General features: G+C 36.8%; 1 protein-coding gene across 3 annotated transcripts in view; it reads left to right on the top strand.

Annotated features, from left to right (window-relative positions):
- Window positions 1-18,486, top strand: part of cadm2b (cell adhesion molecule 2b) — a 222,351-nt gene that overhangs the window by 153,883 nt on the left and 49,982 nt on the right. For all 3 annotated transcript variants that reach the window (XM_084419470.1, XM_084419471.1, XM_084419469.1), the window contains exon 3: window positions 14,001-14,150. In XM_084419470.1, coding sequence (XP_084275596.1) covers window positions 14,001-14,150 — 150 coding nt within the window. The remainder of the gene's footprint in view (window positions 1-14,000; window positions 14,151-18,486) is intronic.

Genomic DNA, 18,486 nt, shown 5'->3' with positions numbered 1-18,486 from the left:
TAGTCGACTAAAACTTGACTGAACAAAAACAAGGTTGATTTAAATGTGCTAAAAATAAAAAAAGTACATTTGACACAGGACTAAGACTAAATTAATAAATAAATAATAATAAATGTACAATAAATAATAAATAAGACTAAAACTAATTGGTCATGTATATTTCTCAACATATTTCTCTTAGTTATTAAATATTAAATGCTTATTACATCTGGATGGAGGAAGCTGACTAAAATCAACAAAAATTTTACTAATTTCTTTGGTTGTCTGCAAAGCAAATTACCTTAAATAATGGCTAGCATAAGACCTTATGTAGCCCCACCCCTTTTCAGCACTGTGCTCATTGTGTTGTCTTTTGATTTGTATTTCCACAGCACGAAGGTAGATCTTACGGACACATTTATGTATTTTGCTTTTTAAAATCTTCTCAGTCTACTGACATTTGTTATGACATCCACTTCAAACATTACAATGCTCATTTACATGCAATTAGTAAGTCCACTTCACCTGCTAATTACTCTTCGACAGCGATGCCATAGAAATATACAGAGCTGCCGCAAAAACTGAAGATAAAACACAATTATTATTATTATATATATATATTTTTTTTCTTTCATCAATATGTGTTGCATATGCTGCATACTCTTTTCTTATCCAAATTGGTGTTGAAAATCTTTTCACGTCAAAAAACATTTCATCAAAATTGGTATCATGAACATCCCTAATTTGGACTTGAAACGTAGCCCTACTTGGTTCACATGTTCTCAAAAACCCATTTCTGATTCAGCTAGCATCTTTTTTCTTTTGTTTTGAAAATTGTGATCAGGTTTTAAAACAAAAAAGTTTCTACTAAAAACGTGTGCATGTACCAGTATTGCAATATTTATCATGTAGAAAGTGTGGCAATTTCAAGACAAGCTTTTATGTAATTTCATCACGTTGCAAGTTCTCAACCAATAATTTGGGATGTTTTTGGTGCATTTAGACCATTTGATCATGTTGTGCATGTGCGAGTGTGTGTGTGTGTGTGCACAGGCGCACGTGTATTAATACCAAAATGAAGCCTTGCATGAAAGCTAATTCATCCTCACTCTCATTACCTCAGCATGGGGGCTCTTTCACAAGAAATGAATTTTAATTTTCCCGTGCCCAGCAAAGGTTGACAGACATACCAATCACATAGCATTCAAAATTATATTACCTCTCGCATTAGTTCTCATTTAATCTTCTGCCAGCTTAAAGCCACAGACTCACTGTGAAAAGAGAATTGATCAGATAAGCATGCCTTTCATTCCAAAGGCACTAATCATAAGTGCACACAGGGGGAAAAAAATGAAAAATAAAAATAACAGCTGTTAGGCAGACTTGTTTTTCAGTGGCTGTCTTTTGATCTGGGAGAAATATGTGCTAGAAATATGATGAATCTGTCTTAGACCCCTGCTGTGACCCCATATACTGTACAGTTATATTAAAGGTCTTACCCGTCTGGAGACAATACCACTGCTTTCTGTTCCCATAAATATTTGAAGTCAGATCTAATCTTTAACATTTCCTAATAGGAGGAAAAATCACAAATTAGATTTTTTTCATTTCTCAATTGTTTGTGTTCGACATGGATAGGCCTAATTTTGTCTCTAAATGTATGTAAATAACGATTTTACCAACATTTTACACACATTCAGATTACAGGGATAACAAATGGAGACTTGCTCCTGATTCTCAGGTTTTTCTCCCAAGAAACAATCTCCCAATCTCCCAAGCAATCCACATAAATTTTATACCCTATTATTTTTTATATTGAACAAAATCCTAAGACATTTTAGGAGGAAAAACCTTGAGACAGAGTTGAAAGTTTTGGGAAAGTTTTTCAAGACATACTTTGAAAGTTGGTTTGGACGTAGTCTGAAAGTTTTTCAAAGCCTTGAAGTTTGAAGGTTATGAAGCATTAAGCATTTATACAGCATCTTTGAGATTCAAGAGTTGAGTCGTCTGTATTTGCTCTCCATGTAAAGCACTCTGAATTGCCATAGTGTATGAAATGTGCTATATAAATAAACTTGCCTTGCCTATCTGTGGTCCGTTTTCACAGCACAAAAAGACTAAATGATAAAAGTATATGTCCGCTAAAAGTTCATTTTGTCAGCTTGTAGGTGAGCATAAGTTATTTTGAGTTTGGCTGGTTAGAAAAGATGGTCAGAACAGGCTGAATGACTTTGTTGGGTTAGGTGGATATGAAGTAGAAAGCTCTAGTGGGTTTCAATCAAGACATCGGTAAACTTCCAAGTGGGACAGTGAGATATTTGAAAATAATTGATTGAATATTGTTTTGAGCAGTTGGATTTTGGGGGTCAAAAAGTTGATATAAACTGCACTAGGGCAAGCTAAAGAAGACCTATGTTTTTTTTTTAAAAACATTTTTAACTTCCTTTGGAGTGGACTTGTGCTTCGTAACTCTGCGAACCTTTTTCATGCTCAAAACCACAACATTACACACTAAAGAGAGTTATTCTCTATATCAGTGCACACTGTTTCTGAACTCCCTGAAATGCCTCAATTGTAGTCTTGAGTTTTTTTCCAGGAATGTACACCTCACACTGTCCCTTATTTAAATAACTAAGGCATACGCAAAACAAGGGGGCGAGGCTTGGTTGAGTTGTGTTAGTAGTGTGTTGAAACTCACATGCTGAAACCGCATACTAGCATACTCATACTATTTCTGCCATAGAAAGATATGGTAAAAGTAGTAAGAGTAGTATGCTAGTATGCGGTTCCGAATTGCGCAAGGGGCGTGACATTTCCAAAACACACTCAAAGCAGTTGACCAATCACAACACACTGGTCCCACCGACCAATCAGAGCACGGGAAGGAGGGGTTTTACAGAGACCAGAATTACAAAGTGCGTTACTAAAAGATTGGGAACACTGTAAAAAAAAAGTTGCTCGCTTAAATTTTTAAGTACAGTACACTTGGATGTTTAAGTCATTTAAACTTAAATTACATTAAACTTAAATTTAATTCAACTTAAATTACATTACACAAAAAATGAGTTGAATCATATAACTTATAAAAAAGTAGAAAATTGCTTACCTTCGTTGATGAGTTAAAGCAATGTAAAAACCTATGTTGTCATAACTTATTGATTATATTGTTTTTACAGTGAAGAGAGGTGCTGCACCAATGTCAAATATGTGATAAGTAATACGCTTTTTGAACATTCAAGCAAGAGACCCTATTCTAGTTGACCCCAAAACTAAATCAAGACTTTGTAAAAGAGCATGATATGGCCCCTTTAGGAAGAAATGTTGGTTTGGGGTTGATGATTTTGAAACATTAACCCAAGTTTTGTGGTTTGCTTTGTCAATCTGACATAATAAAACATAACTGAGAAGTCTCATGAGCTCTGAAAGCGCAAACCTCTGAGCGATACGGTTTTTACTCTGGGTTACTGAGAATCACAAAGCAGCTGCCGCAGAGAGATTCGCCCTGAGCTGTCGCTGAATCCCGTTGTGCAACATTTCTACAAATGCTTCTGCTGGCTTTAATGCCGAAGACTAAGGCAGACGCATTAGTCCAGATACGGGGGGTGTTATCGCTGTGTAATGAATTGAGATGGTTGTTCCTCTGGCTGCTGCATGGTTATTTGTTAGCTTTTTTTTGCTGGTGCCCAAAGCATACAATGTACAGTGGCTTGCTTGGCTGCTTTCTGGTCATTCATCAACGAGTGATTTCCATTATGTGGTGCAGTCAGCTGAATAAGAAAAAAGCTTTTCTGGATGTGCGGTTCATTCATTCATTCATTCTTTGCTGCTTCCTGCTCGACCCAAGCACAAGCGTTTATGAGATATGTCAGCACTTTAATTCCCTATTGAGAAATGTGAGTCTTTAAGTTGATTCAATAAGAACAGTGTTGGGGAAGCTACACTTGAACTGTAGCTACAAGCAGTCAAACTATTCTGTTAAAAACAATCTCCAAAAAAGTTGCTAACTGCATTAAAGCAGAATTTATTTGGCACAGAAATAATGAGGATGTCAGTTATATTGACAGGATTAAACTGCAACAGAAAATCTGACAGTAAATACAACCTCTTTGTGAAAAAGAAGTACACTTTAGCATACTTTGAAAAAATAATGTATTTTAAAAGAATAAGTACAAACTGAATGTAATATTTTCTGATACTTAATTGCATGTTATATGCAATGTTGTATTATACTTTAAATTTATATTAAATGCAATTAGAGCTGATCTTTAAAAGGCCATTTTAAACCATTTAATTGGGTCTTAAGTACAGCTCTATGTGTAATTTCATAATTACTCCTGTTGTCTGTGAAATTATGTACAGCTGAATGTACTGAAAATGATTTATTCAGGCTCATTTGATTTCAGGCCAGTCTCCATTTACAGGCCACAACACAAAAGATCCTTTAGGCAGTATTTAACTGATGTTGAAGCTTTGCCCTGTTGTAATAAAGGGCCAAATGGAGAGAATAGCTGATCTGGGATCTGCTTTAAGTGGTTTGGACTAAAAAGTGAAACGTAAGCTGCTGACCCATCGTCCACCTGTACCAGCACAGCAGCGTCTGTTCTCACAGGGACAAGCATTTAGGCCGTGCACAAACGTCTTTCTTTATTTTCTTGGGTTTTTTCTGAATGCGGGGACTGGTTTGTTGTATTTTATGAAATTTTTTTATTGTTCATTCATCTGATGGAGTTTAACTGTAAGATGTAGATCACAATGTCACAGAACTTCAAGCTAACTGACGCTAATGCATCATTTCTATGCCTCACATTCAAGTCTTTATACAAACTTATCCAATGTGACATGCAATTACTTTAATTAAAAAAACATGCTTTTCTTCAGTTAACATTCTCTGGGAATGAAACCCATGACCTTGCGAGTGCCATACAATTAGATCTACATGAGTGCTTCCAGTTGTGATATTTTTCAGTTAAACTGTTGAATAGGACTGGCACGCTGCTATGACAATATCTGTGCATTTACAAAGCTTTCTCAACTATTATACAGTTGGAGAAAACTTAGTTTCTGTGTGAAATGTAGTTTCTCAGTTAAGAAATAAGAGAGCAAAAAGCAAAAAAAACTAAAACTTTTTATGTATTACATCAGCAGCAAAACTTTTTGTATAAATCATGATTAAGGGACAGACTAGGATAAAGACCATGATGCTGTCTCATGTTAAAATGCTTATTTGAACTTTCTTCCCTTTCCAAAAGATCTCTGATTCTCAAAAAAAAAAAAAAAAAAGGATTGAAGCAACGGATTTCGTAAACCAGAATAAGCAAGCATTAAAAGTGAAGTGTTGGAAAGTTGCTATCACATTATCGAAATTTCTTGTGAAGAAAAGTCCATTGTCAATAAAGTAATGATGTCTGAAGCGCAGCTCACACAAAAGTCACTTTCAGACCAAGCAACTTTCTGTTGCTCAACATGGTAAACCTACGTGATCAACTTGAACCCGTCGCGAAATCTCGCAAAATTTCAGGTTGCTTGGATTCCTATTGTACGGAGCCCCACACATTATGGCGGGAAAAAATTTGAATATCGTGGCCAAAAATATAACAATTAGTTCCCATGGCTTACTAATACATCAGCACGTTTTACTAATTCATTCCCTTGTTTTAAATAAATTGTACGCACAAAATAATAATTAGTTCTCTCGATTTACTAAATCATGAACATGTTGTAATAGTTTGTTCCCTTATTTTAGGTAAAGGGTTAGTTCACACAAAAATGAAAATTCTGTCATTTACTCACACTCATGTCGTTCCAAACCCATAAGACTTTCATTCATCTTCAAAACACTTATTTTTTATGACATCTGAGAGATCTTGACAGCTATGCAACTACCATTTTGCTGCTTCAAAAAAGTTCATAAAGATATTGTAAAATGAATCCATATGAATTGAGCGGTTTATTCCAAATTTTCTGACGAGACTCGATCGCTTTTTATGATGAACAGATTCAATTTAGGCTTTTATTCACAGTGGTCAATGAAGTCAAATAATGGTATGCGAGAGAGTCAGTGGTAATATCATTGTGTTCCTGTCGGTCAGTGTTAGAGGAACTCTGCAACAACTCAGACAGTTAGCCCGAGTGACTGAGCTTGAGCTATGTTCAATTTGCTTTATGGAACCATTTAACTGTCAATGAGTCAGACTAACTGAAAAAAAGCCCTGGCTTATTTTGTAAACTTGTTTTATGGAACAGGCCTCTTAACAACATGACATCATGACTTTGCGTAAACATACACGCCACTTTCAAGTCAAGTGGCGTGTTATCTATACGCATTTTGAGCTATCCGCGTGTATGTCTACGCCGTTAAATGTCCGAGTGATTCCGCGTGTATGTCTACGCCGACGCCGTTAAATGTTCGAGTGATTCCGCGTGTATGTCTACGCCGTTAAATGTCCGAGTGATTCCGCGTGTATGTCTACGCCGTTAAATGTCCGAGCGAAACGAAGCAAAATGTAAATCTACATCTGGGGAGCGATATTTTTTTACTAGGATGGTAGGGGAAGACTCATAAATGGTATTAACCCCAGTGACGGGTAGGTTTAGGGACGAGGTTGGGGTAAGTCATATATATTTATATAGAGAGTAATGTAACGTTAAGTCAACGGCGTTGATAAACACGCTGAAAAGCGATTATGCGTGTTGATAGCACGCCAAACATGGAAATACGAATTGGCGTGTCATACATACGCCATTTCATGAGATCAGTCTGCTCTTAAAGGTGGGGTAAGCGATATTTAAAATGCAACCAGACACAATGACAAACTTGTAGCCAGTCAGCATTAGGGGCCGTAAGAAGGTGGAGGAGAGAGAACGAGCAAGAGGGAGATTTGAAGACTGTAGAAAGAGAGATGGCTGAGAGACATTACAAAAGAGAAAAGCTCCGAAAAATATCACTGGAAAATGAAGGGTTATGAGCAGGATAGAGCTTTAGGACACACGTCAATATTACAAAAAGCTTTCCAGCGCTGGATGTTGCTTTGATTCCGTGTCATACGTGAGTAACGCTGGTTTTGAGTGTCATTGTTTGTCTGGAGCTGCTGTGCTGTTGGCAACTAACAACAATTTCTTGTTTGTATTTACTGGTGTGTACGTATGTTCATTTTTTGTGCTTCCTTGTCGTTCGTTCATCATCATTTTTCGTGAAGCCTTATTTTGTTGCGTTTTTGATGCGATAAATAGACATCCGCTCGTGCATTGCGTGTAACGGAGGCCAGTTAGTGAGAGTTGTGCAGACTGATGACTGCTAGAATGCTGTGTTTATTGTTTAGCGCCCTTTTTAGTGCACAAACCTCGCATGCCAGCGATCGCAGTTCGAGACCGACTCGGAGCAGGGCAGTTAGGATTGGAGGGCTTTGCAAGTTGAGCAATGAAGAGAGGGGTGTTTTTGTATAGGGCTGATTTCAAATATTGAGAAATAACATACTGCACCTTTTAGTGGAGTCGCAAAAATAGTGACTGTTTTTAAACAGGCTTCCTTGAACACTCCCCCTCCTGCCATTGGTCAAAAAAACAAAACAAAAACAGTGGCCCTGCCCTAAATGTGTGCCATTGGTTGAGTCACTGTTGCTGTGGCTGGTTGGGATGCAATGTTTTGAAAGCCCCACGTATTTACACATTTTGGAAAATTACCCTTTAGTACACACAACTCACTCATAGACGTCTGTGCATATTGGGTTTAGAGTATGTTAACACAAAAATAAACTGCACACTTGTTCTTTAAACTACTCCTCTGCTAGTAATGAAAGTAGGGCTGTGAAACGATTAATCATGATTAATCGCATCCAAAATAAAAGTTTGTGTTCACATAATATACAGTATGTGTGTGTACTCTGCATAATTATTTTGTATATATAAATACACACACATGCATGTATATATTTAAGAAAAATGTAATATTTATATATAAAATAGTTATATTTATATACAGTATATTTAAGCAAATATTTCTTAAATATATACATGCATGTGTGTGTATTTATATATACAAAATAATTATGCAGAGTACACACACATATATTATGTAATCACAAACTTTTATTTTGGATGCGATTAATCGCGTTTAATCGTTTCGCAGCCCTAAATGAAAGTAAATCTCCATAATCCCAGTCTCTTTTCTGACCTTCCTCTTAACTGGTTTCTTCTTTCTCTTAGTCTAATCACTTGATTTGTCAGCCAGCATCACTGTCTATTTAACATTCACACTCCATGTCAGTTTCAAGAACACCTCACACCTCGTGTGCTGCTCATGTTGTTCTGGAATAATGAAGAAGGCAGTGGAAACCGCGGTCGGTACAACACATCCGTAGCATGTGGGCCTTGAATGAGACAGATCCCAATGTCACCTTCAGGAGAACGCAGCAGTGCCTGGCGCTTTTGGGAAGCCCACACGGTGATCCCCTACTGCCACGAGACGAGTATTAGCTCGTGAATAATTTCATGCATGCTAACACGCTGATTTACGAGCCACTTCATAGTTCCTGGGATTTAGCTGTAAATAGAACTGGATATTCTGTCTAAAAATATTTATTTAATATGTATTATTTTATTTTTTATTATGGTGTGTTTATATATATATTTTTAATATATTTACTAAATTATATCAAATATTTGTAATATAATTCTTGCCAATTTGTAAGAAAATAAAAGCATGTACATTACACTCATTCATATGTCCGTCCTTCGGATGAGACGTTAAACCGAGGTCCTGACTCTCTGTGGTCATTAAAAATCCCAGGATGTCCTTCGTAAAAGAGTAGGGGTGTAACCCCGGCATCCTGGCCAAATTTGCCCCTTGGCCTCTGTCCATCATGGCCTCCTAATCATCCCAATATACTGATTGGCTTCATCACTCTGTCTCCTCTCCACCAGTAAGCTGGTGTGTGGTGAGCGTTCTGGCGCAATATGGCTGCCGTCGCATCATCCAGGTGGATGCTGCACATTGGTGGTGGTTGAGGAGATTCCCCCTTCTATGTAAAGCGCTTTGAGGTCTCAGAAAAAGCGCTATATAAATGTAACGAATTATTATTATATGTTTGGGATCAGTAAGATCTCTTTTTTGCTTAATTATATTATACTTTTATTCCAAAAAGAATCACATTAAATTAATCAAAATTGACCTTAAAGACATATAGGGCCCTATCTTGCACCCAGCGCAATTGACTTTGTACACCGACGCATGTATCATTCCTATTTTGCACCCGCGCACAGCGGACTTTTCCCTCCACAGACGCACGTCGGTTAACTAAGAAATACACTTGCGCTCCCCGGGGCGGTTCAGCGCAAAGAGGAGGCGTGTTCCGGCGCAAACGTTCCCTCATGCTATTTTACAGGTTTAGAAAAAAATTGCGCCACTGACCGAAAAAAAAAACTGTTTAAAGTCAGTGGCGCGTTGCGCATGTTATTCATATGCTATTTTAAGGGCGCATGCCTGGCCTTAATCAATGCGTGTGCACAACGCGCATACACTTTGATTCTCTCATCTACACACAGACGCAGCAGTTATTTTTGCAAATCATACATTATTACGATAGATAGATAGATAGATAGATAGATAGATAGATAGATAGATAGATAGATAGATAGATAGATAGATAGATAGATAGATAGATAGATAGATAGACATTTTATTATAAAAGCATACATCTAGCTTACACATTTACCCAAATTATCATACGCCTGTTTAACCGAAGTTAATTTGGGTGTGTTTCTCCATCCCCAACGTCCCTGACGAGAACGTCGGTCTCCTCGGCTGTGAACCGCTCCTGTCGTGCGCCTGGCAAATCCGCCGTTATAATAGGAATCCGCTTTAGAACAAGCGCGCCTGCTCTTAAAGGGAATGTGAGATGTCGCTCTGATTGGTTTATTTCACGTTACGCCCAAACCACACCTATGAATAATGAAGCTACTTCAGACCAACCCCTTTTAGATTTGCGCCAGGCGCAAGAGTTTTTTATCCCGCCGGGAAAATAGCAACAGCGCCAAGACCCGCCCACAAAGTTACTTGCGCTTTGCGCTTTGACACTTGCGTTTCAGAATAGGGCCCATAATGCTATCAAAAAATCTATTTTAAACTCTTTTTACCAAATAATCCTGCAATACCAAATGTACACAAAGATATTATGGAGCACAACTGTTTTCATCATTGATAATAATAATAAATGTCTCTTGAGCAGCAAATCATCATATTAGAATGATTTCTGAAGGATCATGTGACACTGAAGACTGGAGGAATGATGCTGAAAATTCAGTTTTGCCATTACAGGAATGAATTAAGTTTTAAATTATATTAAAATAGAAAACATTTATTTTGTATTGTAATAATATTTCATAACATTACTGTTTTTACTGTATTTTTATCAAGTAAAAAGTTACACACTTTACCTTCGAGAGCACCTGCAACATTGGTGAATTTTTCCCTGAGCTAAATGGGCTTAAAAACAAAGGAACACTGAGTTGAGATGCAACCGGAATGCAATTAGGCGACTTTTCAGTAAGACAAGGAAAACAAATGCGGAATAAGTCCGGGCAGAATCCACTGAAGCTGCGTGATTAAGCCTGGCTTGGATGTCCCCAATGCCCCTTACACACACTAACACACACACACACACACACACACACTCACACTATACTTTCCATCCCCCTTTCCCAGATGAGACACGAGACAGTTGCTAACTCAGATCGAAGGCCCACCATAGTTTGGATTATGTGTCAATTTGCCACCCAGCTGCAGTGGCAGTGTCTCCCTTGCCGAACATGACTAGCTCTAATTAGGCCATGCTACCAATTACTGCTGATCCCAAGTCAGAATGAACAGAAAGAGAGAGAGAGGCAAAGAATTACACCATTGTTTCGCTTTCTATACCCAAACGCTGTGCTAAATGTGTGCAATAATCCATCATTTTGAGCGTAATGGGTTTAACATGCTCTTATTTTATGTAGTATTCAATAGAACGTACAAGTCGATAGTTGGACCAATTTAGTAGTTCCTGAAAGGTTGTATAGTTATGGCAAAAGAGCATTGCTAGACCATTGTAGACATTAAATGCATTAGGGTAATCATTAAGTTGGCTTGAGAAAGCCAACTTACTGATATTGTACTTAAACTTATTATTCTTCTGAGACTAAAAATTTCTATATGTAACTCCTCCTAGAGCTTTAACTCTACATACTCCAAACTCGGCTCAGACACTCAAACTTTTCTGACTAAGTGTGCTATCTATTTTCAGACTGATCGGACTTACGGTTTTCCTAAAAATGACGATCAAAACTCGAAAAAACTCATTCAAAAACTCCCATTGACTTACATTGGGGAGTTCTAAAAAATTCAAACCGACAAAAATTTAAATCTAAACACCTTGAAGACTAAACCAAACTGCCGTTCTATATACTATATGAGCCATTGAGACTCATTTAAACAAATAAACTCATCCATCTATCTACTTCAAACTACTTTAAACTTTAAACTATCTATCTATCTCTTTTTAACTAATCCATCTTTCTTTCTAACTTATCCATCTTTCTTTCTAATTAATCTATCTTTCTTTCTAACTAATCCATCTTTCTTTCTTTCTTTCTTTCTTTCTAATCTATCTATCTTTCTTTCTAACTTATTCATCTTTCTTTCTCTCTAATTAATCTATCTTTCTCTCTAACTAATCCATCTTTCTTTCTTTCTTTCTTTCTTTCTTTCTTTCTTTCTTTCTAACTAACTAATATTTCCTTCATTCTTTCTAACTAATCTATCTTTCTTTCTTTCTTTCTTTCTTTCTTTCTTTCTTTCTTTCTTTCTTTCTTTCTTTCTTTCTAACTACTCTCTTTCTTTCTTTCTTTCTTTCTTTCTAACTAATCTTTCTTTCTAACCTTTTTATCTTTCTAACCTATCTTTCTTTCTTTCTTTCTAACTAATCTTTCCTTCATTCTTTTCTAACTGATCTTTCTTTCTTTCTTTCTTTCTTTCTTTCTTTCTTACTACTCTTTTTCTTTCTCTTTCTTTCTTTCTTTCTTTCTTTCTTTCTTTCTAACTTATCCATCTTTCTTTCTTTCTAATTAATCTATCTTTCTTTCTAACTAATCCATCTTTCTTTCTTTTGTTCTTTCTTTCTTTCTTTCTTTCTTTCTTTCTTTCTTTCTTTCTTTCTTTCTTTCTTTCTAACCTTTTTATCTTTCTAACCTATCTTTCTTTCTTTCTTACTAATCTTTCCTTCATTCTTTCTAACTAATCTTTCTCTTTCTTTCTTTCTTTCTTTTTCTTTCTTTCTTTCTTTCTTTCTTTCTTTCTTTCTTTCTAACTACTCTTTTTCTTTCTTTCTTTCTCTTTCTTTCTTTCTTTCTTTCTTTCTTTCTTTCTAACTTTCTTTCTAACTAACTAATCTTTCCTTCATTCTTTCTAACTAATCTTTCTCTCTTTCTTTCTTTCTAACTACTCTTTTTCTTTCTTTCTTTCTTTCTTTCTTTCTTTCTAACTAATCTTTCTTTCTAACCTTTTTATCTTTCTAACCTATCTTTCTTTCTTTCTAACTAACTAATCTTTCCTTCATTCTTTCTAACTAATCTTTTTCTTTCTTTCTTTCTTTCTTTCTTTCTTTCTTTCTTTCTTTCTTTCTTTCTAACTACTCTTTTTCTTTCTTTCTTTCTTTCTTTCTTTCTTTCTTTCTTTCTTTCTTTCGAACTAATCTTTATTTCTAACCTTTTTATCTTTCTAACCTATCTTTCTTTCTTTCTTTGTGTTAAATAATGCCAAGATCATGCTAAGAACTCTATAAAAACTCCATAGTAACCATCTGTGACAACTAACCAACCACTCAAAATACTTTAAACTACTTTTAAATACTTTAAACTTCAAACTACTTTAAACTTCAAACTACTTTAAACTTCAAACTACTTCAAACTAATTTAAACTTCAAACTAATTTAAACTTCAAACTTCTTCAAACTTTCTGGTCCGACTTTATCAAGCCAACTTAAAGTTTGTCTCGACGAACTTTCGCATCTAGTTCATTATACTTTACTAAGTACTTTTTAAGAAAAATACGAATATGCAGCAAATAATGAAAAATCTGTCATTATTTACTTGCCTTCGTATCGTTTGAAACCCGCATGTTGTAATTTCCATGGAACACTAAATGGACTTTTGACGAATGAACATTTTGTTACAGCTTTTACTGTCGTTTAGCATAGTTTAGCAACTTAACTGTATTTTTCAGTAGCATTGAGAGTAGCTGTTTGAAGTAGCTTTACCATAAACGAAATGCTTTTACCAGCGATTAGTGGTGCAGCACGACAAATTGTTTTAACTCTCTCCCTGCAATTGATGGAATTTTCTGTCAATTATGAGACAGCGCTTCCCGGCCATTGATGGAATTTTCCGACTTTCCGTGTTTTCACTGTTATGTGGTAGGGGGCGCTATTACACATCTCCTGAAAGAGCACAGAATCTCCGGATCAAAACACAGGCGAAGAAGCTGAAACAATAGATAAAAGCTAATGCACGTTGTAGTCTTTGAATTTCTCAGCTTTTTGTTTAAAATGTTGCTTTTTTATGAAAATGTTGATAATAAAGAATGCATTAAGCTAGAATAAAACTGATTCTTTTATTGTTTAAAAGCAGAGGCTAATAACTAACTAAAGCTTAGTTATCTATTTTTTGTTTGATGCTTGTAGTAGTGTAGCTAACTGCTTTTTCAATTCAAGTGCAGCTTGAACTGAATCAATTGATTCAAGTGCAGCTACTTTAAATACGGATTAGCATTTAGCTAAGCAAGCTAAAGTAAACTATCAACATCCAGGACTGGAAATATCTATGTTATGATAGTGTTAATTAAACTACTTTCATGATGACCTTGCTGTGTGAGTCACTGTATGGAGACCAGTATTACCTGAGAGCTTTCTCTCCTCCACTGTCCCCTTTCCCGTGTAGCAGTGGTTTGTTTATATACTCATCTCTTTTTTCTCTCCTTGTCTGTCTCTCTGCAGGCAGTCAGACTCAGTTCCCCATCACCCAGAATGTGACGGTGGTCGAGGGCAGCACGGCTAACATGACCTGTCGAGTGGATTATAATGATAACACCTCCCTCCAGTGGTCAAATCCAGCACAACAGACCCTCTTCTTCGGGGACAAGAAAGGTGAGTGTGGGCCAGATGAGACGTAAATCAGTCTGCTGTGTCGAGCTGGCAGCAGAACCAGAGTGGGTTACTGGGTCGGGTCGAGAGGAAATGTGCTGTTTAAGGATGAGTTTGGGCTCAAGACTAATGAGACTAAACATTCATGTGTGTCTCTCTCAGATGGGCCAGCCACACAAACAAACCAATCAATTCTACGATGCATAGCATCCACATCAGCACTGCAATAGCAAAAGTTATTCCCTAGGTTCCCTTGTGGGGAAGGATGGAAGTGTTTCACTTCAAGTCATCCGGGACTCGTACTGAACATGCAACAGTTTGTTTACAGCTGATTTTGTTTATGGCTTCCTTACCACAGACTATTTATTTATTTATTTATTTATTTTTATTTCGTTATTTTTTAGTAATACTTTAGAAAAATGGTTCACCATTAATAGGTTACTATGCAGGAAGTAATGCAGGACAAATGAGTAGTACTACTTTAACACTTCGGGCCCTATCTTGCACCCAGCGCAATTGACTTTGTACACCAACCGATGTGCACCCGATGCACAGCGGACTTTTCCCTCCACAGACGCACATCGGTAAATTAGGGAATGAACTTGCGCTCCCGGGGGCGGTTCAGCGAAAAGAGGAGGCGTGTTCCGGCGCAAACGTTCCCTGGTGCTATTTTGCAGTTCCAGAAAACAATTCCGCCACTGACCAGGAAAAACCTAGTCTAAAGTCAGTGGCGCGTTTTCAGTGGCGCGTTCAGATGCTATTTTAAGGGCGCATGCTTGGCCATGATGTAGCGTGTGCACAACGCGCATACACTTTGCTTCTCTCATCTACACAGATGCAGCAGTTGCCATTTTTGCAAACCATACATAATTACAAGGACAAATATTCCACATGAGGGAAATCATTGTGGTGTCCATAAAATGGCCCAAATAGGCATAAATCTAGCTTACACATTTACCAAAATTATTATACGCCTGTTTAACCGAAGCTAATTTGGGTGGGTTTCTCCCATCCCCATACAATGTCACTTCTCTGTCATTTACGGCCCTGACGAGAACTTTGGTCTCCTCGACTGTGAACCGCTCCGAGCAAGATGATGCTCTGATTGGTTTATTTCACGTTACGCCCAAACCACACCTACGAGTAATGTAGCTCCTTCGGACCAACCCATTTTAGATTTGCGTTGGGCGCAAGTCATTTATCCCGCCGGTATAATAGCAACAGCGCCCGAGATCCGCCCACAAAGTTACTTGCGTTTCGCATTTGATACTTGCGTTTCAGATCGTTAAAATAGGGCCCTTCAGCTACTACTATTAAAGGTGCGATTTTCGGAGAGGCTAGCAATAGCGAGCTAGCTTTGAAAGCATAAGATCCCAGCCTCCCTCCAGAGCGTCTCCAAAGCCAAGCCTCTTTCAAAACACATGAACGTGTACAGCAGGGAGCAAACAAAAGCGTCACGAGACGGCTAAAACTACCTCATGTCTCAAAGCATGTAACATTACAATAATAATGAACATAAACAACTTAAAGAGCACTGACCTGTATCTCCTGACTGCTGCAGATTCATTTCGGCGTTGATAGTGCACGTCACGGGTTTCCATCTCTTACGTAGTTATGGCATGAGCGCAGCATAAGCTCGTTGTTTTGGTTCAGGAAGAACTGTAAAAGTTTCGGTTGCGTGGAGGTATGGAAATACATACGATGACAGGCAGGTAGGACATTGTATACAATGATTGGACGAACATTTTATGGTCCTACACCTTCCACAGACGATATACATACATTTAGACCGCTTTAGAGATTGCTATCAGGATGTTAAGTGACTTTCAACCAGCATAACAAAAAAATTTCTGGAACAAATCACCTACCTTGCTTTTAACTAATATGGAAACAAGCTTAACTAATCAGTAACTAATATCAAATTTCGGACTAAGATAGTTCCTAACATGTAAAGCAGACTTGTGTTCACAGATTTGTGTTCACACAGGACGTGTATTGTGTTCAAAGACAGCTTGATGGAGCACAGCAGAATGGAGCACAAATCAGCAGTCCCAGGGTGCATTTTTCAAAGTTGAACTACTTTTAACTTGACATGGCATCATGGTGCAATATGCTGAAAAGCAGAGAGATGCAACATCAGTCTGATGTATATGCACATAGACACAAGCTATTGAGACCCTTATTTTCACTTCTATGGAAATAAAGCAAACAAAAGCCACTTGTTGTAAAATCTATTCAAACAAATCTATCGTATCGTATCTATCTATGTATCATATCGTATCATATCCTATCTATCTATCTATCTATCTATCTATCTATCTATCTATCTATCTATCTATCTATCTATCTATCTATCTATCTATCTATCTATCTATCTATCTATCTGCCTGTCTGTTTGTCTATTTATCGTGCCTGTCTGTCTATCTATTGGATCTGGCTGTCTTTTTTATAATATCGATCGATCGATCAATCAATCAATATCAATCAATCAATCAATCGCTCTATCGTATCTCAATCTGACAGTAATATTGTGAAATAACATTACAATTTAAAATAACTGTTTTCTATTGTAATGCATTTTAAAATGTCATTCCTGTGATGGCAAAGCATATTGACAAAAGCAAAATGTACATATTACTGAGGTCACACTTTAAAGTATTGTTGTCACTGGCTAATTTCTCTTTCTTCCATCTTCACAACAAATAAATCAAGTGCGTAGTTATGATCGACTATTAATTGGAAATGGATTGAATGGTGAAAAATGTCTCTATATGACAGGCAAATATGTGTATTTGAATCTTTCACAATAAGACCACTAACATGTATTTAGGAAGTAAATGGGGGTCATTTTTGACTTGAAATCTTTTCAGAACATACCCAGGAGATGAAAGTAGATTTCATTTGTTATCCGACGTTAGTAACGGCAGGGCTTTTGTTTGTCTGATGAAAATAAGTCGCTTCATTAGTCTGCAGTGGAGAGCAGTACCGTCACTGACATTTACGACTGCGTGTGTGTTCATGTGTGGGAGAGTGCAGGCTTGAAATAATGTATTCTCTCTATATATGTGCAGGTATTTGCTCTATTTGTCTTGCGAAAACAACTGCTGTTGCATTTTTGAGATACTGCAGTGCTTTGAAATGTTATTCTTTCTTCAATTGGATATGAGATTATATGTCAATTCACATTTTACTATAATTGACGTTTTTGAGATTGGATTTTTGATGAACTCCAAGTTATTCTTTAAACTTTTAATGGAATAGTTCACCCACAAATGAGAGTTCTGTCAATTTTCATTGTATGGAAAAGACCAGCATGAACATTTGGCTAAACATCTCCTTCTGTGGGAGTCAAACGGGTTTTGGCAGCATTTACACTACAGACCAAGCCAAAATGCGCTAGTCTGTCAGTCAGCACTATCTAGTTTTGTCAGAACTCTGTTGTAGTTGTCATCACAAGTGTTTAACATTAACACCCCTAAACATGACATTATTTTACACCTCTTTTTCTTAGATTTTTTTTTCAAGGAATGTACAAAACACCAAAAGAACACAATTAATTTTTCCAAGGAGAAGACGTCTCTGTTTCACACGTAGGAATTCTAATGCATTCATTAACTTTAACTGAGCTCCAAGTGATGATTTCATTTACATGCATTATGCAGACAAAAATAACTCATTGTAGTTATGCATTTATTAGTTCATGCATTCTATGGGAATCAAACCCATGACCTTGAGTTCTGCTCTAATATATGGAATGCTTCAGACCAGATTTACTGTGCATGCATCAGAGATCATGTCTTATTGCAAAAAAGAAATTTAAATACTCCATATCTGTTTAGAATAAGCCTGTATGTTATTCATATTAAATTAAAGCCCCTCTGTAATCAATAATTGAATCCCTTAAAACTCATCCTAGATCACAAAAATGACACATTTAAACGTTTTTTCTGTAAAAAAAAAATAAATCTTAATGCCTTCAAATAGCTTGAATGTAAATCTGTTTAGTATATGTGGATTAGCCCCATCCCACTCAATCACACCAGCTCAGAATACCTGATCCACTCAGTCAACTTTACTGTAGTAAATGCTACACGATGGCAAGTTGAAATACTGGTTTAATTCAGCCGTATATGTTTGAACCAGAAACTGATTCAGAAGAAGAGGAGAAAGAGTGAATTACACACTCTTGTCTACAATTCTGTTTATCAGAATGGTGTAATGTTTTATGTATCACTCTCTACAACGTCGGGCACATAACGGTAATTGATACGATTAGCCTTTTGCTTGACTATGTTATCCAACAGCTAATAGTGTGTTGCTAATGTTACACAAACCATGT

Source organism: Rutilus rutilus (genome assembly GCF_951802725.1).
Source record: "Rutilus rutilus genome assembly, chromosome: 9".
NCBI lineage: Eukaryota > Metazoa > Chordata > Actinopteri > Cypriniformes > Leuciscidae > Rutilus > Rutilus rutilus.
The sequence above is the reverse complement of the archived record's forward strand: the minus strand, read 5'-3'. Positions and strand labels throughout refer to the sequence as shown.